This window comes from Cottoperca gobio, chromosome 22 (genome assembly GCF_900634415.1).
Source record: "Cottoperca gobio chromosome 22, fCotGob3.1, whole genome shotgun sequence".
NCBI classification, from domain to species: Eukaryota; Metazoa; Chordata; class Actinopteri; order Perciformes; family Bovichtidae; genus Cottoperca; species Cottoperca gobio.
In genome coordinates, this window is record NC_041376.1 from 20454905 (window position 1) to 20478605 (window position 23701).

Consider the following 23701-nt stretch of genomic DNA (forward strand, 5'->3'; position numbering starts at 1 on the left):
ACGCCTCGATATCCTATCCATGAAAATCACGAACAGGATTGGTGATAAAGCGCAGCCCTGGCGGAGGCCAACATTCACAGGAAACGAGTCCGACTTACTGCCGAGTATCCGGACACAACTCTCGCTTTGGGCGTACAAGGATTGGATGGCCCTCAAAAGTGACCCCCTCACCCCATACTCCCGCAGCACCTCCCACAGTATCACCCGGGGGACCCGGTCATACGCCTTCTCCAGATCCACAAAACACATGTAGACCGGATGGGCGTACACCCAGGCCCCCTCCAGGATCCTTGCAAGAGTAAAGAGTTGGTCTGTTGTTCCACGACCAGGACGGAATCCGCATTGTTCCTCTTCAATCATAGGTTCGACTACCGACCGAACCCTCCTTTCCAGTACCTTGGAGTAGACTTTACCAGGGAGGCTGAGAAGTGTGATACCCCTGTAGTTGGCACACACTCTCTGGTCCCCCTTTTTAAATAGGGGAACCACCACCCCGGTCTGCCAACCCCTAGGCACTGTCTCAGACTTCCACGCAATGTTGACGAGGCGTGTCAACCAAGACAGCCCCTCAACACCCAAAGCCTTCAGCATTTCTGGACGGATCTCATCAACCCCTGCGGCTTTGCCACTGTGGAGTTGTTTGACTACCTCAGTGACTTCCATCAGGGAAATTGACAATGATCCCCCATCAGCTTCCAGCTCTGCCTCAACCATAGAGGGCATGTTAGTCAGATTCAGGAGTTCCTCAAAGTGCTCCTTCCAGCGGCCGATAACCTTCTCAGTTGAAGTCAGCAGGGTCCCACCCTTGCTGTACACAGCTTGGATGGTTCCTCGCTTCCCCCTCCTGAGGTGCCAGATGGTTTTCCAGAAGCACCTTGGTGCCGACCGAAAGTCCTTCTCCATAGCTTCTCCGAACTTCTCCCACACCCGCTGCTTTGCCTCTGACACGGCAGAAGCTGCCGCCCTTCTAGTCCTTTGATACCCTGCAACTGTTTCCGGAGTCCTCCCGGATAACATAACCCGGAAGGACTCCTTCTTCAGTCGGACGGCTTCCCTGACCACCGGGGTCCACCACGGTGTTCGAGGGTTACCGCCCCTTGAGGCACCTAAGACCTTGAGACCACAGCTCATCACCGCAGCTTCAGCAATAGAGGTTTTGAACATCGCCCACTCAGGTTCAATGCCCCCAACCTCCACAGGGATGGCTGAAAAGCTCCGCCGGAGGTGTGAGTTAAATATCCCCAGGACAGGGGCTTTCTCCAGACGTTCCCAGTTCACCCGCACTACCCGTTTGGGTTTACCAGGTCTGTCCAGAGTCTTCCCCCACCCCTTGATCCAACTCACCACCAGATGGTGATCAGTCGACAGCTCCGCCCCTCTCTTCACCCGAGTGTCCAAAACATGCGGCCTCAGATCAGATGATACGATTACGAAATCGATCATTGACCTTTGGCCTAGGGTGCTCTGGTACCACGTGCACTTATGAGAATCCTTATGTTCGAACATAGTGTTTGTTATGGCCATTCCATGACTAGCACAGAAGTCCAACAACAAACGACCGTTCGGGTTTAGATTAGGGAGGCACTTCCTCCCAATCACGCCTCTCCAGGTGTCTCCATCATTTCCCACGTGTGCGTCGAAGTCTCCCAGCAAGACTACGGAGTCCCCTACTGGAGCCCCACTGCAAGGCTCCATTCAGGGTCTCCAAGAAGGCCGAATACTCAGAACTGCGGTTTGGGGCATAGGCACAAACAACAGTCAGAGTTTTCCCCCCCATAACCCGAAGGCGTAGGGAGGCGACCCTCTCGTCCACCGGGATAAACTCCAACGTGAGTATCCCCACCCCGGCCTGACGCCTCACACCTTGGGCAACTCCGGAGAAGAATAGAGTCCAACCCCTATCCAGGAGTACGGTTCCAGAAGCCAAGACTGTGCGTGGAGGTAAGCCCCACCAGATCCAACTGGTAGCGATCCACCTCCCGCACTAGTTCCGGCTCCTTCCCCCACAGAGAGGTGACGTTCCACGTCCCCAGAGCCAGCCTCTGCTGCCCGGGTCTGGTCCGTCGAGGTCCCTGACCATCACTGCCACCCGTGTGACAGCGCACCCGACCCCAGCGGTTTTTCCCATGAGTGGTGGGCCCACAGGATGGATGGATGGGATGCACCACGTAGCTTCTTCGGGCTGTGCCCGACCGGGCTCCGTGGCAAACCCGGCCACCAGGCTCTCGCTGTCGGGCCCTCCCTCTGGGCCTGGCTCCAGACGGGGGCCCCGGGCTTCCTCCGGGCAGGGTCTCTCCTTTCCTTTCCCTTTCTTTCATGAAGTCGTTTTTGAACCATTCTTAGTCTGGCCCCTCGCCTGAGACCAATTTGCCTTGGGAGACCCTACCAGGAGCACTAGGCTCCAGACAACACAGCTCTCAGGTTCATAGGGACACACAAACCTCTCCACCACGATAAGGTGATGGTTCCTGAATAGGTTTAATAATATCAGGTTCTGCTCATAAGAACCTTTGCAGAGTCTCATAAAGTTCACGATACTTTCTTCAGACTTATGCTCACATTGTCTCTCCTGTGGCACGGTGACAGGATTTCACTTTTGGAGCAAAGTCATTTTGGCGGGGCCTTTTAATTAAAGTCTACACTGTCTCGCTAAAACACAAATGATTGATATCCTGCTGTGGAGGGCGATAAGCATGTCTGGTTGATTTATGACACCGATACAATACAGCCATGCATTTAATAACATTTTATTTCTAACCATCTTGTTCGGATGTTCTTGGATTATTGCATGGAGAGATGAACATTTACCAAAAGAGAGAACCACACACGGCTAATAAAAGTTGTCCTTTACTTTTTTTTAGAAAGAAAAACTTTATTTGTGTCTTTAATGTGTATTTAAATGTTCATTTCAATCATTAAAAATAGTAATTATGAAAGTATATGTTCTCCCACCCACAACTACTGCATCTGGTAGCCTTTGTGTTCGCCTGACTGTCTTTGGTAACTGATTGAGATCCTCAAGCTGTTTGTGTTGAGTATATCTGAATCTTCTACTAGACTGTGAGAATATTGTTTTACTAAGTTAAAGTGTATTGCTTTTAATAGGTTGTCTGCTAAAGTGTACTTTGTTTACAAGTCTTGACTGCTGAGTGAGTTTCATTGTAAACCATCAGTTAGACTCATCCTGTGGACAGATTACAGTGGGTGTGGCTAAAACAGCTGTAGCCACCTAGGTTATTAAGTTCATTTAAGGAGCAGGAGTCTTCGTGACGAGGATAAGTGGTCGACCTCAAACCTCTGTAACCCCGCTTCACATCTCTGATCACTTTTTCATATCCTACTCTCTCTCTCTCTCTCTCTCTCTCTCCCAATCTAACAAACTTATCTGCCCGAAAACTGTACCTCTCCGTCGTAACCTTTGCTCTCTCTCTCCTCTCCCTCTCTCCCTCCTCTCTTGCCTCATCTGTCCTCTCGGCCCTTCCTTCTCCTGACTCCTTCTTACTCATGCTTCTCAACTCTGCCACAGACAGTCTCCTCTCTACTCTGTCCTCTCACCTGGTTGGATGACTCTGTGCGTACTAACAGAACCATCCTATGGGGAGAAATGGCTGAAATCAAAACACCCGGACGACCTCCTTGCCTTTCAAACTCTTCTCTCCTCTTTCTCTTCCTCTATTTCTGAAACAAAAAGCACTTTCTTCCAACAAATAATTCAATCCTCTTTCTCCAACCCCGAAAAACCTTTCTCTATCTTCTCCACCCTCCTCGATCCTCCCAGTCCCCACCTCCTTCTTCCCTCCTACCGTCCCACTTTGTCAACTACTTTGTAAAAAAGATAGATGACATACGCTCTTCATTTTCTGACTTACCGACTAACATCAACTGTTCACCATCCACATCACTTCCCCCCACTCTTACTTCTTTCTCCCCTCTCTCGTCAAATGAAGTTATATCTCTCTGCCCGTCCAGAAGGATGACAACAGAGGAGGGAGGCTGCTCTAGCGGCGTGAAGTTCCTCAGTGACAGACTGGAGAAGGTGAGAGGGGATAGGGTCCACCTGCCCTCTGGACCCTATCCCCTCTCACCTTCTCCAGTCTATTGCTCCTGACCTTCTTCCTTTTCTCACCCATCTCATCAACACTTCCTTAACTGGTTTTCTAACAATCTTAAGGAGGAAAGAGTGAACCCTCTCTTAAAGAAACCCTCACTCAACCCCTCTGAAGTGAACTACAGACCTGTCTCTCTTCTTTCATTTCTTTCCACGCTCCCCATTACACTGTCTCCATGTTTTGTTTTTTTCTTACCTTCACCAGAACAACCTTCTTGATCCGCACCAATCTGTTTTCAAGGCCACTCAACTTAGACTACCCTCCTCGCTGTCACTGAGGAACTTCACGCTGCTAGAGCAGCCTCCCTCCTCTGTTGTCATCCTTCTGGACCTTTCTGCTGCGTTTGACACAGTGAACCACCAGATCCTCCTCTACACTCTCCAAGAACTGGGAGTCTCAGGCTCTGCTCTCTCCCTGCTCGAATCCTACCTAAAGGACCGCACCTACAAGGTAACCTGTAGAGGGGCTCTGTCGGACCCTTGTCAACTCACCTCTGGGGTACCTTAGGGCTCCGTCCTGGGTCCCCTCCTCTTTTCTCAAATGGCTCTGTCATTCACTCTCATGGCTTCTCCTACCACAGCTACGCAGATGACACTCAACTGATTCTGACTTTTCCCAGATCTGAAACCCAGGTGGAGGCACGGATCTTGGCTTGTCTGGCTGATATTTCTCGGTAAATGGCCGCACATCACTTGAAACTCAACCTTGACAAGACCAATCTCCTTTTCCTTCAGGGAAAGGGCTCTACCATCCATGACCTTACCATCAACATCGGAAACTCTGTTGTTTCCCCGACTCGGACTGCAAGGAATCTGGGTGTGACACTGGACGACCTACTGTCTTTCAGTGCGAACATCGCTGCAACAACTCGCTCCTGCAGACACACTCTGTACAACATCAGGAGGAGTTGTCCCTTACTGACTCAGAAGGCAACGCATGTACTTGTCCAGGCCCTTTTCATCTCACGCCTTGACTACAGCAACTCCCTCCTTGCTGGACTGCCTGCATGTGCCATCCGACCTCTAGAGCTCATCCAGAATGCAGCAGCCCGACTGGTCTTCAACCTACCCAAGTTCTCCCACACTACACCGCTTCTCCGCTCCCTTCACTGGCTACCACCAGAAGGTAAACCTTGGTGAAAGGCCTGTCTAGATCGCTGGTCTTGGTCTTGATTTGCACCTGATATGTCCTCTTCTGTCTGGCATGGTTTGCACAATCCTTCCTGTAAGCCATGAGTTGCGAGGTGCTGAGTCATCAACTATGAATATCTCCAGGAATGAAGATTCCATCTGCGACACATGTCCTTCTTCTGAAACTGTCCAGAATGATGGTCGTGTGGTCTTAAGAAGCAAAAGATGGTTAGGAGTTAGTGCTTCCAAGTCATTGGGATCAGTAGATGCTCTGGTGATGAACTGTGTACTGACCCTCTTCATCAAGGTTCTGCACCTTCAGACTGGAATTCAGGACCTTCCTCACAGACCTGATCAACCTTTCCCGTACAACTCCACGATGTGATCCAGGAGGGGGATTGAAAATCCACTTAATTCCTTTCTGAAGGAACTTTTCTTTGAGCAAGATTCCAACCCTCCGTTGCCTCCCTCAATTCAAAATAATCATCAACAAAGAAATTGAACAGGACAGTGTCGATTACATTACAGGTCATTTAGCAGACGCTCTTATCCACAGAGACTTACAGTGAACTAACTAAAGGGACAGTCTCCCTGGAGCAACTCAGGGTTAATTAAGTACCTTGCTCAGGGGCACAATGGTGGCAGCCCTGGTATTGAACTCACAACCATCTGGTGTTGTATTTGGAAGCCGTGACAATGTCGCTCCGAACAGATGTGTTACCATTCTGTGCTCTACCAGGTTTTGATCCTGATCTCAATCCGTCCACCAGCGAAACTTCATCAGATCTAAATCCTCAGCTGGTACCTTATGAAACTTGGCCTCAATGTCTGCAACCAGTCCAAGAGGCTCCTTTCTGAACCTGGTAAGATCTGGTCCCTGTAGAAGCTGAGCGTTCAGCGATATTCCCTGAAATGTAGCTCCACAGTCCAACACGACCCTGATGTTTCTCTTCTTCGGGTGGTATACACCATGTGTAGTATCGTACCCCTCAGCTGGCACCTTCTCTGCCTCCTTGAAGATTATGTCATTCATGAAGGCAGTGTCATCAGCATGAAATGAAGCATCTTTATCAAATCTCCTCTTGAGGCTCAGCTTTTCTGCAACTCTCATGATGTCATATTTACATCCCTACAAACACGGGGACAGGTGGAGAACTGTGGCCTGTGAGCTGCAGGAAAGCAACATTTAATTATTGTTTTGCGTCAGTGTTTTGTCCCATGTTTAGTCTCTTGCTGCTTTTTGGACTTCCTACAGTTCAAAAATGTAAAACGATGTGAGATGAGTTACTGAAGTACTAAACATTTGTTTATTTGATTATCTTTTCCTTTATTAACTATATAAATAGTTGTTAATCATGCATTCAGCTTTGGTCCCTGGGACACTGAAAATAAAAGAGCTCAGAAGTTCTAGTAAAGGAAATAGAAAGGTTTCTGTGTGCGTAAATACTGATACAGAAAGAAATCTTAAATCTGGAGCACAGATGTAATTGTACTTGATTTTGAATACGGTCTTGTCTTGTTGTTGTATGTCAGTGTCCTGCATGAACTGATGTGTTGGGATTCCCCCTTTCAGTGCACTGTTGTTGTGTCACCACCAGATGGTAGTGTGTCATCATTTGGACCCTGTCACACTTCTGTAAAGTAGCTGCTGCTCAGTACACTGGATGCTAATATGTTTAAGAACAAGCCCCTGGGCATCATGACACTAAAATGTCCCCTGTCAGTTGATGGTGTGAGTCAGTAAGATGCATTCAGTATGATTCCAGAGCACAAGGTTAGGGTGTGTAATTCAAATATGTTTTATCTCTGCAGAGAGTCAAAGCCAAACAAGAGGAGCCGGCCAGCGCAGCAAAGGTGCAAAAGGTAATATATTTATGATTTTAAAAAGATTACAACATAACTGGGAAGCACAACTGTGGCTTCAACAAACAAGAACACATGATCAGAGATGACAATCCACTCTGATCCACTTGGGTATCAGAAAGTTATTCATCTGTCTATTGTTATGATTAATCCTTAAATCATTTTGTCTACAACATGTCAGTAAATGGTGAAAGAGCCCTTCTAATTTCTCATTTCCAAAAGCCTGACGTCTTCAAACGTTTTGTGTCCAACCAACAGTCCAAAACCCAAAGACATTCAGTTTACATGAGGTGTGAGAGAGAAGAGCGACACATCCTCACATTTAGGGAGATGGAACCACTGAGCAGTGCAGCAGGATCCCACCTGACCGACAGAGGATTAGGGATCTCAAATAAAAAATATTTAAATGTTTCGGTCCGTCTCAAACATCTGAACTAAGCATCCTGCACTTATTTAACATATTGAAATTTCCCAGAGGTCTTTGCGCTGTAGAAAGCCAAACACCATGACATGGCATCAAGACAAACATACCAAATCCCCCACCATTCAGTAAGCAGCCCCCCCCCTTCTATCTTCAGGATGGGGGGCTGTTGGCTTTATTGACTAGATGTTTCACTGCATTCCTTTTTTTTTCTAGTGCCAGTGACACAAACACACCCACCATTTAGCAGCTACTCAGGACTTTACAGATGAATCCATGTGCAGGGAAAACGCTCTGAACTAAGGCCCTTCTTTAAATCTTTGAATGTTTATTCATCTTGGAATGACGAGCACTAAACATCCTGTCTGCTGTATTACTCGTGTCTCTAAGCTGTCGAACCCTCTGATAGACATGCAGTCACACGTAGTAGGAAGTCATTTATTAGTAAGGAGTGCTTACGTTGTCTCTCCGGTTAATGACTTATTAATACATTTAAAGTTCTTTAAGCTAACAACACAATATAATACATGAATGTGTAGCAGTATCATACTGTGTGTCTGTCCACCTTGTGTATTCACTCACACACAGTGAGGTGAGGTGAACAACATACCTTTGTCCTCTCAGTGTTTGTCAGGGAGGTTTCACTTCCTCTTCCATCAATCATTAACCTACACACACACACACACACACACACACACACACACACACACACACACACACACACACACACACACACACACACACCTCTCTCTGAAGTCACATTGTTTTGGATTTCGTTTGTGTTCATATTTCTTTCCTGTTGCAACATCCCTAAACTAAACATAAAACCTTTTAACCTTTTAGATTAAAATGGTTATGAAGATAACAGCTGATGACTATTCAACCGATCACGTGATCATTATTGGCTGTATATTCTCTTATCGTAGAAGTATCCCATGTGCTTCTGTTGCAGCCCTCTGTCCTTCCAAATATAGCAAAAAGCCAGTTTTTTTCTAAATTGACTCCTGTTGTAGACTTTTACTCTTATTTTAAGAAATGATACAGTTACAGGGCATACAAAACAAAATATAACAATATGATGAGATACAATGACAATCAACCGCAGAGGAGGAAGAAACAAATGATGATAAACGTATCGATGTATAGGATATAATTAACAGATCATAGATACATCATTATTGTCATACATACTGTCTCAATGTAACCCTTTTGGTAAAGACAGGAACTGAATTTTTGATTCTGAAACATGTTTTTTAATTGTAAAGCCTAAATGACAACAGTGTATGTATGTTAACGTGTTGTTGCAGAAGCCCGGCCTGTGGCAGCGGGTGTGTCGGCTGGCTCTTCCTCTCTGGCTCCTCCTGCTGGCTCTGCTGCTGCTGGCCTTCCTGCTGCCGCTCATGGACGAAGGCAACAGCTGCTCCCTCTCCAACAACTTCGCCCGATCCTTCAACATCATGCTCCGTTACGAAGGACCCCCCCCCACATAGGAACACCTCCTTAGATCAAGTAACATCTTATTTCACAGCCCTGTGCTCTGATACCAGAGCACAAACGGCACCACACAATCTAAAGGCTTTGCAACAAATCTTACACTCATTTCTCACAGCTTTGCTAACACCAGTGAATCCTTCCAAACCCTCTGTACTAGCATGGACCACAATCTGTGATGGAAACCATCCCCTAGAGGAGCATGCACATCTTCTGATGCTACACATGCTGGACTAAAGCTCACCTCCTGCTCCTTTGCAGGTTAAACATCTTCGTCTGTTAAGTCGGCTTTGAGCTAATGGAGATGAAATTATGTTCATCTAAACTTGAAATAGCTTTGCTTTAATAATCACCAATATAACTCTTCATCAGGCCGTTGCTGCCATCATGACAAAAACATATGTCCTTAAAACGAGAAATTGTTCATGTTTGCATATTGTTCTCGTTTGGAGCTTTAAGCCTTTATGGATAGAACCGCCGTAGAGACAGGACACAACATCATATCATTTAAATGTTGTAGTTACTACACAAAACCAACTAATCTCATTCAAATAATAAATACACCAGCTTGTCTTATTACACAAGAAACATAAAAATCATAATTTCCACGCAAATAAAACTCTAGGAGACACAAAAAGAAAACCGTTTTACCCGCTGGCCTCTATAAGAACTCATGAGTTTAAATGTTTGTATATACAAACATGTGCCAGAAGACAAACCAAAGACTCTCTGAGGTAAAGCCATCAGCTGTTCTAATGATGCGTTCAATAACCAGTTTGCAAGGAACTACAAAGTGCAGCTTTATATTTTAATATGTTTAATCTTTCTAAAGATTCTCGTGTTCTAAGATCAACTAGGACCTGTAAGTTCATACTGAGAGCTACTTGGCTAATGCTTCAGCTGTGACCTGAACAGAGAGATCATATTTTCCCTTCATGAAGTTGTCTTTGATCACTGAACATATCAAACAGATAAAGTGAAGCAGTGCTGCACACTAACAGATGTTTCTCGAGCAGCATCTCTTTGAGGGTTTCTTCTATCTGTCTTACTTTAAAAGGGAAACATGTTGCTGTGGTTTACTGTACATATTCTACATTATGAGAAATATGCTTTGTGTATTATTTGTTAGCTGCACATGTATCACACCCATGCGGCAAACTCCAGGGCTGAGCAATGAAGTCTGTGTGGAAGTACTGAAAACTGTAGTTCCTCCTGTGCTCACTTGAGGCAGGCTCCTAAAGAGAGCGATCTACATAAAGTAACCAAAACCAAACCCAGCTGTGGACATGCAGGTGTGTGTGACTCACTCACTGACGGGTTAGTCTAAGCAGTACACATGGATATAATAATAATAATAATAATAATAATCATAATCATCTTTACTCAGTATTTGTTTAGTATTTGCAGAATATACTTTGAACCAAAAACGCTCCTTTTAGGTTGATTCTGTAGAATGTTGACATTATAACCTCAGTTGTTTTGTGTTCTTGCATGTAAGATTAATATTTGTAATCTTTATTTGTATCCTGTGAGCACTGATGAGCGCTCATCTGCTCGTAGTGATGCAGGAGCAGGTGTCATACTTTAGGTCTAATCGTGTGTCAGCACTTTGTTCTTACTTTTGACCTGTACAAGCATCTCATGTGAGCAGTTGGAGTGCTTTGGCTTGAACACTGATCTGTCTTCATTACACAGTGAAAAGCATCAGAGAGCCGTGTGCTGTGCTTTGGCCCCGAACCTTGTGTTGGACCACAGTGTGCTCAAAACTAAAATAACTTGCAATCACTTTTTTATCCTGCATTCTCTCTTTTCAAACCACACAGCCCTAAAATACACCTCCACACACACACACACACACACACACACACACACACACACACACACACACACACACACACACACACACACACACACACACAGTTACTTTCCCTTCTTTGGCTGGGTTTGTGTGTGTGTTATTGATTTATCATGTTGCCGTGGCAACAGTGACCAAATCAAGTGAATGTATTCTTGGTGAGTTTTGCTTTTTGCACGACTGGTCGCACGGACCTGTGGAGTCGTGGCGAGGAAACGTTTGCTCTTTTATACTGTGCGGGTTTGTCCTCGGGCTCCTCCCGCCACACAAAGTCCCGCGCAGGACTCCTCCCCCGCGGCTGATGTTGGGACGTCACTCGCGATCCTCACTGATGCTTCGAGCATGAATCAGGCATCTGTGCCTTTTTTTGCAGCAGCAGCTTCACAAAGTACTGCATGTTTCTGATCTAATATTAAATTCCACTTGTGTTTGGGACAAAGATGGAACATTTCTACATCATAACTCCCAATGAGAAACGAAAAGCTTTACCCTCCTGCTCACAGAGGGCTGATTCTCGTTTGATGCTGTGTTTACACGATATGGAAAGATTTAGCTTTTATTGGGCTGTTATGTTACGAAAAAGCAGTTTGAGTTTCCATACTAGAGCTGTCCCTTTTTCAGAAATGAAAACTAACCTATTATTCATTGAAATTCATTCAGACCGACACTGTCCATGTCATTCTATTCCCACCATGACTGTTATGGCGAGTTCTGGCCGACACTGTTTATGGTGGTTTCTGCACAAGGTGGAGACTTTGGCTCCAGATGGCATCTCACGGGTTTGGTTTCAGGATTCTGAGTCATCTTCACTACATAAAACCATCATGTTTATGGGAAACGTATGGAGTTAATATCGCACACGCTTTCACTAACATGACTTTCTTGGCCTTAAAGCTTTACCAAGTGAAGTACAGTTGAGCTGCACTCTGTGCCATAACCACCTTTATGTATTCACTATGTAACATTGTACTGTAAACTGTTATATAAGCAAGTTAAACAGAAGGTTTAATGCATTGTATATGAATCTATAATTAGGCTTCGTGGTACCTCTGCCTCTTTATGCATGTGTCGCTTGGCAGCCTCAGATCCTACTTTGTGTCCATGGATACCTTATGCAACATATGAAATGACTTGAATCTGAGCACAGCTGGTCCTTTACGTACAGCGTGTGTGACAAACATACAGAAGAATAGTTTGAATACACTTTATGCAAAAATGTCCTAAATGCCAGAGTCTTCTCAGATAAAAGTCTTCGTTATGAAATTATTAATTATCCAGGTAATGATTGACATGTGAGCTTTTTTGTAAAATTCTATTCTATTCTATTTTATTAAGGTTTTGAAACAGAAGAAAAGTGTGATATTATTCAACAGAGCTTGTATTTAACCAATGTTTTTTATTCTGATGAAATAAAAAGGCAATTTGAATATTCTAGTGTTTGTGTTTTTGATCGTTTGACTCCTGCTGCCAGTGGAGCTCATATTAACCACCGGCATTATACAAGATGATAAGATCATTTCACACTTCTTACAGAGGGCTAACACTTTCCATTTACTTCCTGTCTCTGGAGACGACTGCTCCGCTGAAGAGAAGAGATTGTTTAACCCTGAAGACTCCACTGATGGAGGCAGGTGGTGCAGAAAGTAACTTCTGCTTTTGGTCTCTGGGATTTGTTTACAACAGAAACGGTGTACTTTAGAAGTACACATTGTACAAATACACAGTAAGTGAGATATTGTGCAGCCTCCTACGCTGCTCTCACCTCGTCCTCCCAGCCAGTCCACCGAGCTGTGCTGCAATCTGGAGCTCACACTCTGCCAGACACGAGCTTCCAGTCCTCATCAATCTGCAGCGTTTTTACAAAGATGTCCTTCTGACTCTGATGCTAAAATAACCAAAGCAGAGTGAATTTATGTCTCGTTAATCTAACCTTCACAATGAAGTCAGGGGTAGTAACACTTTACTCTCAGAAAGACCTTTAGATCAGGGGTGGGGAATCTGTTTTAGGGCCATTTTTATTTATTTTTTACAACATCCTTCGAGGGCCGTACTAATTATTGAACTCATAACCTCTGTAAAAAAATTTAAGACGCAGCCCATTCATTTCACTTTTCTTTTATGCTGTGCAAAAAATCTACTTTTTTATCCATGTATCTTTCCGTTTTATCAGAAAACAATCCTTTATTAGTCCCACAACGGGGAAATGTATCTTGTCACAGCAAAAGAATATATGAAGTAAAAAGGCAGTAAACAATAATAAAATATAATACAAAATAATATAAGTAGCAAGTGGTTGATAGAAAATAAAGTGAATATTGCACAGCAGTGGTGGAATAGTCTGTTCTTGGTGTGGTGGTCTACGGATCTATCTTTCCATGTTTGTATGTTCCGCTCTGCAGAGAGCTGCTTGTTGGGCCAAACTCCGCCGAAGAGCGTTAACTTTATCCAAACGCACTCGTCCTTTCAGCTCGTGCAGTTTGCCATGTTTTTGCTAGTGGATTTTATTTGCGTGCGTTTTACAAATTACCTCGAGGGCCGGATCAAATGGAGGCCGGAGGTTCCCCACCCCTGCTTTAGAGGTAGTAATGCTGTATCTGCATCTTTACTAAAACTTCCCTGCCTCATCACCATTTAACATGCTACTGAAGGTGTGAAGTGGGCATTTAGGAGGTGCAGGGGGTCTAATCATGAAAGACATTAATGACTTGTATTATGGGATGTGTGGGATCATCGATGCTCACAAAGGACTAACAGTCAGGATGTATTGGCCTCTACAGATTTTTGAGTGTTCGAGCAGTGGTGGGGAGCACCAGCAAGGTTTGCACTAACAATGGAAGTCATTCTCATTCTACAGCATCTCCAGTGTGTGTGTGCTGAGCACCATGGAGGTAAAAAGGAGTCGACAGAAGATATAAAGATATAAAGAGCAGAATCCAGTGTTACAGTAAACTCCTCTGGGTGATATAAGACTGTAAAGCTCATGCAGGACACCGTGTGGGGACCAGCTGAGCCTGAGTGTGTCGTCCACAGTTTGCAAAATTAAACACAGGTTATATAAAATGAATTCGGAATTATCATTTGATCCTGCTAGTTGGAAACTATCAGATTTGTATGCGATTGTTATTGTTGACTTCTAAGTTAGTCCCCCCCATGATGCCCCTCTTCATACGACACAGTTTCATTATGTTCCAGAGTCAAGTTCTCGCTGAGCACACAGTAATACTTCCTGAGATGTCACAGAGCTGCATGATAACACCAGCTTTGTGTTTGTGCAGTCAAGTGTGGACTACCTCTCACTGCATGTAGTGTGTGTGTGTGTGTGTGTGTGTGTGTGTGTGTGTGTGTGTGTGTGTGTGTGTGTGTGTTTGTGCAGTCAAGTGTGGACTACCTCTCACTGCATGTAGTGTGTGTGTGTGTGTGTGTGTGTGCAGTCACACAACAGACGGACAGGGAGATGGTCACCATGGTTGTGACAGGAAGGAGAGGAACTTGTTTGTCTCTCCGGCTCTACTCGACTTGACTCGTTTCTTTTGGTTTTCCATCAGGAAAGTTGTGGCTAGTACCTGGGACTCATCTGAGGCAATCCTGTTACCCTCCCTCTCTTCTCCTCCCTAAGAACTTTCGCCTTTGTCCGAGGGTGGTTCCTCACTGTCCTCATTGGATAAGTCAGTAGGAAGGGAAGGAAAAGTCCCAATAGTATCCCTGCTTATTGGTGTGGTAGGTCTAGCCGGCTGATCAGGGTGACGTTGGTGGAACTCCCTGATGAGCTGGGTGTCCAGAACATGTCGAGCAGGGACCCACAACCTCTCTTCAGGCCCATACCCCTCCCAGTCCACCAAATACTGGAGGCCTCTCCCACGGCGACGGGAACGGAGCAGGCGGCGAAACGTATAGGTGAGACCACCATCGATGTACCGAGGAGGTGGAGTAGCCGGAACCAGCAAACTCTCCTGAACTGGCTTAATCTTAGAAACATGAATAGTCGGGTGAATCTGCATGGTACGAGGTAGTCTGAGTCTTACTGCCACTGGATTGATGACCTTCAGAATCTCAAATGGCCCGATAAACCTAGGCGCCAACTTCTTCGATTTCACCCGTAATGGAATGTCCTGAGTGGACAGCCAAACCTTCTGGCCCACCAGTAGAAGTTGGCGAACCCCAGGAATTGTTGCAGTTGTTTGCAAGTGTCCGGAACAGGCCATGAAGTGACAGCTGTCAACTTGGTGGGCTCCATCTGTACAGTCACCTGTCCCACAATATATCCCAGAAAAGAGACAGAGGAGGTGTGAAATTTGCACTTCTCGGTCTTTACAAACAGAGAGTTCTCTAGGAGACGCTGGAGGACAGCCTGGACATGATGTACATGTTCTTTCAGGATCTTGGAGAAGATCAGAATGTCATCCAGATAAACAAACACGAGTTTGTTCAACATGTCGAGAAGCATGTCATTCACCAAGGCCTGGAAAACGGATGGTGCATTGGTAAGGCCAAAAGGCATTACCAAATATTCATAGTGTCCAGATGAGGTATTGAAAGTAGTCTTCCATTCATCTCCCTCCTGGATCCGGACCAAATGGTAGGCGTTTCTTAAATCTAACTTGTTGAAAACAGTCGCACCCTGTAGCAACTCAAAGGCGGAGGAGATGAGCGGCAGAGGATAGCGGTTCTTTACTGTGATGTCATTTAGGCCCTGGTAGTCGATGCAGGGCCTCAGTGACTTATCTTTCTTCTCCACGAAGAAGAAACCCGGCCCTGCGTGAGTTCGATTAACCCATCCAGTGAATCTGGCATATCAAAAGAAACGCGAACAGGATGGAACAGTTTGTGAGAAACGGGCTGCAGCCCTCCGGATCACCGGTGTAGCGCGCCAGAGTTCCTACCCGGGGTGTGAATCCAAGCGCCGTGTGTGCGGAAGCAGGTGGAGAAACCACGGGAGGAGGCGCTGCTTGCTGAGTCAGAGCCGCTGTTAGCTGCTGCAACTGAGTGGCTAAGAAAGCTAACGCCTGCTCATGAGCAGAGGATGACTGGCGTGCCTCCACAGCTAATGTGGCTATCGTCCTCTCGTGCAAGTCGATGGTGGACCCAAGTGCAGCACACAGGAAACCAAGGATAATTGGTAATGACCTTTATTAGTAGTCAGGAGCAGGTTATAGTCGAGTACACTGATCCACAGCGGGATGATAATAATCCACAAGGACCAGTCAATAGGTAGCAGGCAAGGGGTAAAGCTGAGCTGAGCTAAATGAAGCTAAAAAGCTTCATAGAGATGAAGGGAATTGCAGAGTTTGTGATATTTCTCTGTTGTTTCATTCATGAGCCAACTGTTTTACACTACACACGTCAATGCATCCATAGTTAACACAAAGAATACTGAAGTGCAGCTTTAAGGGAAATCTATGGGGAGAAATAGAGTTCAAGGTCTCTTTAGCCCTTTAGAAGAAAATGAAAATGATCCATAATTCAACATGTACAGTATGCCTGGACACAAATCCAGATACAATTAAATATAGCCTTGTGTCTTCTTCCTGATTGGTTGAGTGCCCTGCAGGCAGTGACTGTTTCCCGTTAGCCTTATCTCTCCATTAAGAAGCACCAACCGTGTGTGTGGGTCTGATGGAGAGCTCTCCTGAGGACTCTAATGACATGACGCCTGTAGAAACAGCATCAACGCCTCCGTACTACTGCGTGACTCACAGACAGCTGAGGAGGAAGCAGACACTCCAGTTTGCTTGTCGATATAGATAAATAGAAGTATTTCTTATGGCTTATGAGTTATGGCTCACTTCCTGTTGTTCCTGATGTCTTCACTACCAACTCTGTCACAGCTTAATGTTCTGCAGTAAGTTACATGATGTTCCCGAAGAAACTTCAGAAATGTTAAAACATTCACTCGGTGCTAGCAGAATGTGAAAAGTTGATGAATGTGTTCAGGATTGTGACTCATAAGTGTCACAGTTAGTATAAATAATGCGTCTCTAAGTGAAAGGTCCATCAAGAACATCGCTGCCTCCCCCTCTTCAGAAGACAGCCGGTAACATCCTACAGCCCTTTCTTCTTAGGGATTAGCGCCTGGTGATACACCCTGACACTACAACATGGATCACACACATACACACACACACACACACACACACACACACACACACACACACACACACACACACACACACACACACACACACACACACACACACACACACTCTACCCCACTGGCCGGCTGCAGCACGTCAGAGTAGCCTGTGCCTCTGAGGTTGTGATATGAAACAACGGCACACTCAACTCTGGGTTCTGCCACTTTAAAACGTTTTCAGATGACTCCTCCATTGTTGGATGCATCAACAAAGAGGAAGTACAGAGGACTAATGGAGAGCTTCATCAGATGGTGCAACAACAACCACCTGAAGACCAAGGAGCACCCCCATGTTGGACCTCAGAGGGTCCCCTCTTCCACTGGATCCCCTCCACTCTCCTAAAGAAGCAAGGTCATGGCCTTGCTTCTTCACAAAAGACCAAAAGTGTATTACATCAATCCACTTCAAGAGCAAAACTAAGAGGATGGATCTATGAATAACTTTGTGCTCTAGTAAACAATGTAATCATATCACAGTTGTTGTATGGATATGAATGGTGATGACGGCAGAAAAGTCACACACAAACGGTAAACGAGACGGGGTCCGTGTTTTAAAGACGGTCGGCTGCTGAACTGTTTTGCATCCCACAGCAAACATTCTCTCTTGTTACTGTGCAGAACCTCTCATCTGTGGCATTCTCTGCATTCCCCACCAGCAATTAGAAGGCTGATGCACTTACAGATGGAAGCCGCACTCACAAAGGGTCAATGAGCCCAACACAAGGATGTGATCACACATGGGATTGAGCCACATAAAGATCCACATCAGAGAGACAACAGCAGTGGAGCGACTCACAGAAGCATGTTCATCTCTGGGACTGGATCAGTGGTGTGCTAATTGTCAGAAATTGTTCCGGTGGAAGTATGGCTGTAAGCTTGTTTTATTTGTTGAACAGCTGGGTGCGGTGAGATGTGCCAGATGGCTTTTAAACAGATTACTCGAGATATCGGCTGGCGAGTTTCTCATTTTAGCTCATCAAAGATTAGAATGAACTTTAAGGTTGATTCACTTTAGGAAGATGATCACTTTGCTCTGAAATAGTTACGTAACATCTGCCTCTGCTTTACATTGAGTGGGCGGGGGTGCACTGACATCTAAGGAGGAGAAAATAACCTCCTAACTGTCACACTGGCTTAATGTGGGTCAGCATGCAAATGTCCCCCTCTCATCTGTATGTATTTATAGAAGTCCCAGGTTGTGTATTAGCTTGTGTGGGTTTGTACACGTGGGAGAAACACAGTGCAGCCTGGTCCGAGAAAAGCTTTAGAGAAATAAATGATGTTGTATTTAAAAATCTGGCATTTAAAAGTCTTCTTGTTTTAAATATAACTGCACTTGGCTGAACTCTCAAAAGCCTTTTTGTGAACCTTCCCAGACATAGTTCTACTAATGTTCATTAAAGTATTACATAGTTCAACATTTTGAGAAATATGATTTCTGCTTCCTTCCTGAGATGAGAAGGTGGTATTAATCTAATGGACATCGTTAGCTTGTTTTAGCTTAGCATAAAGACTGGAGGCAGAGGGAAACAGCCAGCCTGGCTCTGTCCAAATTCATCTTCATCTACCACCTAAATATTCATCATATTCAATATTAATCTGCTCATTATTTTCTTGATTAATTGTTTGGTCTATACAATGTCAGAAAATAGTGAACATTTTTGACATTCTAAGGTGATGTATTCGACCAAATGTCTAAAAAGATGATAATATTCCGACCATATGTGAGAAACAAAATAAAAAATCTTACATTGACGAAGATGAAACCAACAAATATTTGGCAGTTTTGATGGAGAAATTATTAAAATGATTATTTATCGATTATCAAAATAGTTGCTGATTATTTTTTGACAATCTCTTGTCTCATTAATGTTTTTAAATGTATTACAATATCATTTTATAATGTGTTTCTTTTACACTTCTTTTTTGTAAAGCACTTTGAATTTCCTTGTTGTTGAAATGTGCTATATAAATAAACTTGCCTAATCAACTACTTGTTTCCGTTCTACCACACATTCTATCGAGAGTGAGTGCACAAGGAGAAAAAATCTGGAATTAATATTTATTTCTTGACAAACTGTATCCGCCCACGATGGGCTGTTCAGCATTTGTTTAGGTTTTTGTATCTCTCTGCCTGCATGATGCTACTGCAGGTGTTAACTTCACTGTGATGATGCACAGTAACTGCATGCAGCTGATGTTTTTCAAGAAGCAGTTTAGCATGTTACTCCCCCTAAAATGACTGTGGCAGTGGGGTGTGGTTAGGGCGCCGGCTGCTGGGGAGGGACAGGAGTGTCCCAGCTGGAGGCCAGACAGCTGAACGGAATCAGGTAATCAGTCACATAATAAATGCACGGTGATGGCCTGGTTCTGTTCTCTTGCAGTAGGCTGGGTTCCAGAGGAGACGGAGACGCTTGGTGAGCCAAGACGCAGCGCAGCCTGGAGAGCGACGAACAGCAGAGTGACCGACTGGAGAGCGACCTGTTAGTGTGCTTGTGATAGAAAGCTTACCTGTGAGCGAATAAAGCTGTGTGTGTGACCCTATACTCTCTCTGTCATCCCTGTAACGGACTGTGGACAAGAGGCTCCACAATGACAAATTATTGTTTTTACATTTCTGTTTGCGTATATATTAAACAAACAAGATACAGCAATTAGCAATGAGCAGTTAGCACTGATTCAGCCGACTCGGATCATGAAACTTTCTGTTGCTGCTATTCCACAGGTTGGACTCAGCGCTCCATCAGCCGGTTGTTACTCCTGGTGCTGAGATATATCGGCCGTATCTGAGCCGGATGTGTTTGCTCGTCTCTACCGCCCGGAGTACAGCAAACACACATATCTGAGCTCCACGTGAAGATATACAGACAGCAGAGATATTTAGAGCCACTGTCTCAACAGACTGCTGCAATGAACTGACAGACAGACAGACAGGCAGGCAGACAGGCAGGCAGACAGGCAGACTGACAGACATGCATACAGACAGACAGGCAGACTGACAGACATGCATACAGACAGACAGGCAGGCAGACAGACAGACAGACAGACAGGCAGGCAGACTGACAGGCAGACAGGCAGACTGACAGACATGCATACAGACAGACAGGCAGACTGACAGACATGCATACAGACAGACAGGCAGACTGACAGACATGCATACAGACAGACAGACAGGCAGGCAGACAGACAGGCAGGCAGACTGACAGACATGCATACAGACAGACAGGCAGACTGACAGACATGCATACAGACAGACAGGCAGACTGACAGGCAGGCATACAGACAGACAGACAGGCAGGCAGACATACTGCCCCCTATATCTGTGAAGCAGGTGGAATTACACACTGAACCTTTAAAGTTCTTCCAAACAAAAGTTTGCATTCATCGTTTCTCACCAAAAGCAATTACAAAATATTTCTAAATGCTATTTTATATGGGATATTTTATTGTTTTTCTACCAGCTCTGTGTCATCGCAGTGTGAGCTCCCAGTTTCAGTCATATCCCGTGAAAACCTTCTGACACTAATGTTATTGGAGACAAAGACACTGAAACAAGTTAGATAAACAAGTATAAAAATAATAATAATAAATACAAGTCTGTAGACTATACCATGCGTTTGAGGCTCACGTGGAATCAACAGGAAGCTTTTGTTTATGATAATCTGGACATTAGTTTTCAATAATCCAAAGAATATTCCTGTGAAATATTCCGCTAGTCTGGCTGTGATTATCAAGATATCTTGCTCTTCACTAAAGAGACCTTAAGTTTTGCTTCTTAAAATCTTAGAAATGTTCTTTCCATGACTTAACATGACTCCATGACTTAACATGATGAATAACGTCTCAGTCCTGCGTACACTGTTAATATGGGGATAGCCTTTAACCTGAACTGGTTTCATATCATCCTTCAAACATACAAATGGCTCGAACCAAAAAAAGATGCCAGTGAAGACTTCTTTGCTTCAGCGCTGTCTTGCAGCTCCACTGTAAACTGAGAGATGTCTGTGTGTCTGAAGTGTATAAACAGGCTTCACTAATATGATCCTCACTTCCCGTGTGGTGACAGTGTACAGAGAGCAGACTTCACTTAATGACACACAGGAAGAAGCTTCACTCTTCAGCTGCACATTTACTGAGCAGCCTCGTTCAGCTGTGTATGCACAAATTAAACCTGAACAAATACTGAACCAGTGCTCTGCACAAGATAGTGACTTGTTTTCACATAATCCAACTCAAGCATGTATTTAGGAGTTTTTGTTATACCAGTAAAACACACAACACAATTATTTTTGTCATATAACACAGACAAAATATTCAGAGAGTAGGTTTCTTTGCATTGCGTGGAAGTCTGGGACAGTGCCTAGGGGTTGGCAGACCGGGGTGGTGGTTCCCCTATTTAAAAAGGGGGACCAGAGAGTGTGTGCCAACTACAGGGGTATCACACTTCTCAGCCTCCCTGGTAAAGTCTACTCCAAGGTACTGGAAAGGAGGGTTCGGCCGGTAGTCGAACCTCTGATTGAAGAGGAACAATGCGGATTCCGTCCTGGTCGTGGAACAACAGACCAACTCTTCACTCTCCCAAGGATCCTGGAGATGGCCTGGGAGTACGCCCATCCGGTCTACATGTGTTTTGTGGATCTGGAGAAGGCGTATGACCGGGTCCCCCAGGTAATTCTGTGGGAGGTGCTGCGGGAGTAATGGGGTGAGGGGGTCACTCTTGAGGGCCATCCAATCCCTGTACGCCCAAAGCGAGAGTTGTGTCCGGATACTCGGCAGTAAGTCGGACTCGTTTCCCGTGAATGTTGGCCTCCGCCAGGGCTGCGCTTTATCACCAATCCTGTTCGTGATTTTCATGGATAGGATATCGAGGCGTAGTCGTGGAGGAGAGGGGTTGCAGTTTGGTGACCTGAGGATCTCATCGCTGCTCTTTGCAGATGATGTGGTCCTTATGGCATCATCGGTCTGTGACCTTCAACAGTCACTGGATCGGTTCGCAGCCGAGTGTGCAGCGGTTGGGATGAGGATCAGCACCTCCAAATCTGAGGCCATGGCTCTCAGCAGGAAACTGGTGGATTGTCTACTCTGGGCAGGGAATGAGCCATTACCCCAAGTGAAGGAGTTCAAGTACCTCGGGGTCTTGTTCGCGAGTGAGGGGACAATGGAGCGAGAGATTGGCCGGAGAATCGGAGCAGCGGGGGCGGTATTACAGTCACTTTACCGCACCGTTGTGACGAAAAGAGAGCTGAGCCAGAAGGCAAAGCTCTCAATATACCGGTCGATCTTCGTTCCTACCCTCACCTATGGTCATGAAGGCTGGGTCATGACCTAAAGAACGAGATCACAGGTACAAGCGACCAAAATGGGTTTTCTCAGACGGGTGCACCTGCAGCAGGTCATTGTTATTGTAATCATGAATGACCTTTACACAACTCAAGGTCACAGGATGTTAAGGAACACCTTTGACAACAAATTGACATTATTCTACATTTTTCTTATGATCAACAAATCGTTGCGTAATCTCTCTCACTCATCTCACTTTAGATCTAGCGGCAGATTGATCCATGTTGGTGCGCTCGTGAGTGTCTGTGGCAGCGTGTGTGTGAGACACTACTGTGTGTGTTCATTGTGATGTCACTTCACTGGTATCGTCCATAAATGACAAGCAATTGAAGTACAGAAATGGTAAACATGTGTTTTGAAACGGTGTTACATTGTAAAGTTCTTCCCCTCAGATTAGTGACATGTTCATTAAATACATTTCTTGGTCGCAATTGATAAAGAAACACATTTTAGGGAACCGTCTCTTTATGATGTCATTTGATTTTTATTAGGAATTTAAAAGCACAAAAACTCAAAAGAGAATCATGACACATGAATACCAAAGGATAGAATAAAAACATAGTTCTTCATCTCCCTGCATTTACAGTACAAACACTAAAAATCTCTTATTGTTAGTGATTATTAATATTTAATAATATCCATCTAACTGTATTTACGTTTGCACTTTACATGTTCATTCATTGTCTTTTAGTGATTGTTGACCATGTTGTGATAATGATCGTGTCTTTTTACATCTATTGTTGAAACCTTGAAATCTAACCTTGATCAGTAGATTGAACGTGTGTCAATCATTTTTCAAACTGACTTACTGTATGTATCTCTCCAGTGAGGAAACACATGCATTATAGAGTTGAGATGCAGGCATCCTTTCACAGTATTGTCTGTGGTCTGTCGAGCCTGCCCTTCACGTCACATGATGTGATGCTATGGGAAACAACAGAAGTGATAAAGCAGTTGAGTGATACTGATATAAAAGTCCAATTGTTTAATTTTCATAATGTCCAGTGAGTCTACAGGGTTCACAGTTTTGGTTTGACTGTATGTGCACATGTTCTAGTGTCTGTGAAGACTCAACATGTGTCCCAGAGGTTAAGATGGGAACTTAAAATCAGCTAGAACAATGCAGAACATGTCAAATAAATAATGAATTCATGTATTTAAATGCTGGTATCATCTTTCAACAGTGAAGCACTTTATAACATAAATAAAGTTTTACTCAGCATAAATGATTAAACAAATATCAAACCCTGCTGATTATTGGAGTAGTGTGTGTGTTTGTTTGTGTATGTGTGTGAGAGAGAGAGAGAGAGAGAGAGAGAGAGAGAGGGGGGGGGGCGGGGGGCGGGGATTGGATCAGCTCCA

General features: G+C 44.8%; 1 protein-coding gene across 2 annotated transcripts in view; it reads left to right on the forward strand.

Moving 5' to 3' along the window:
• Nucleotides 1–12300, forward strand: part of syne3 (spectrin repeat containing, nuclear envelope family member 3) — a 49862-nt gene extending 37562 nt beyond the window's left edge. For both annotated transcript variants that reach the window (XM_029460503.1, XM_029460504.1), the window contains 2 exons: nucleotides 7052–7102; nucleotides 8831–12300. In XM_029460503.1, the coding sequence (XP_029316363.1) occupies nucleotides 7052–7102; nucleotides 8831–9013 (234 nt within the window). In that variant the 3' untranslated portion in view covers nucleotides 9014–12300. The remainder of the gene's footprint in view (nucleotides 1–7051; nucleotides 7103–8830) is intronic.
• Nucleotides 12301–23701: the final 11401 nt, after the last annotated feature.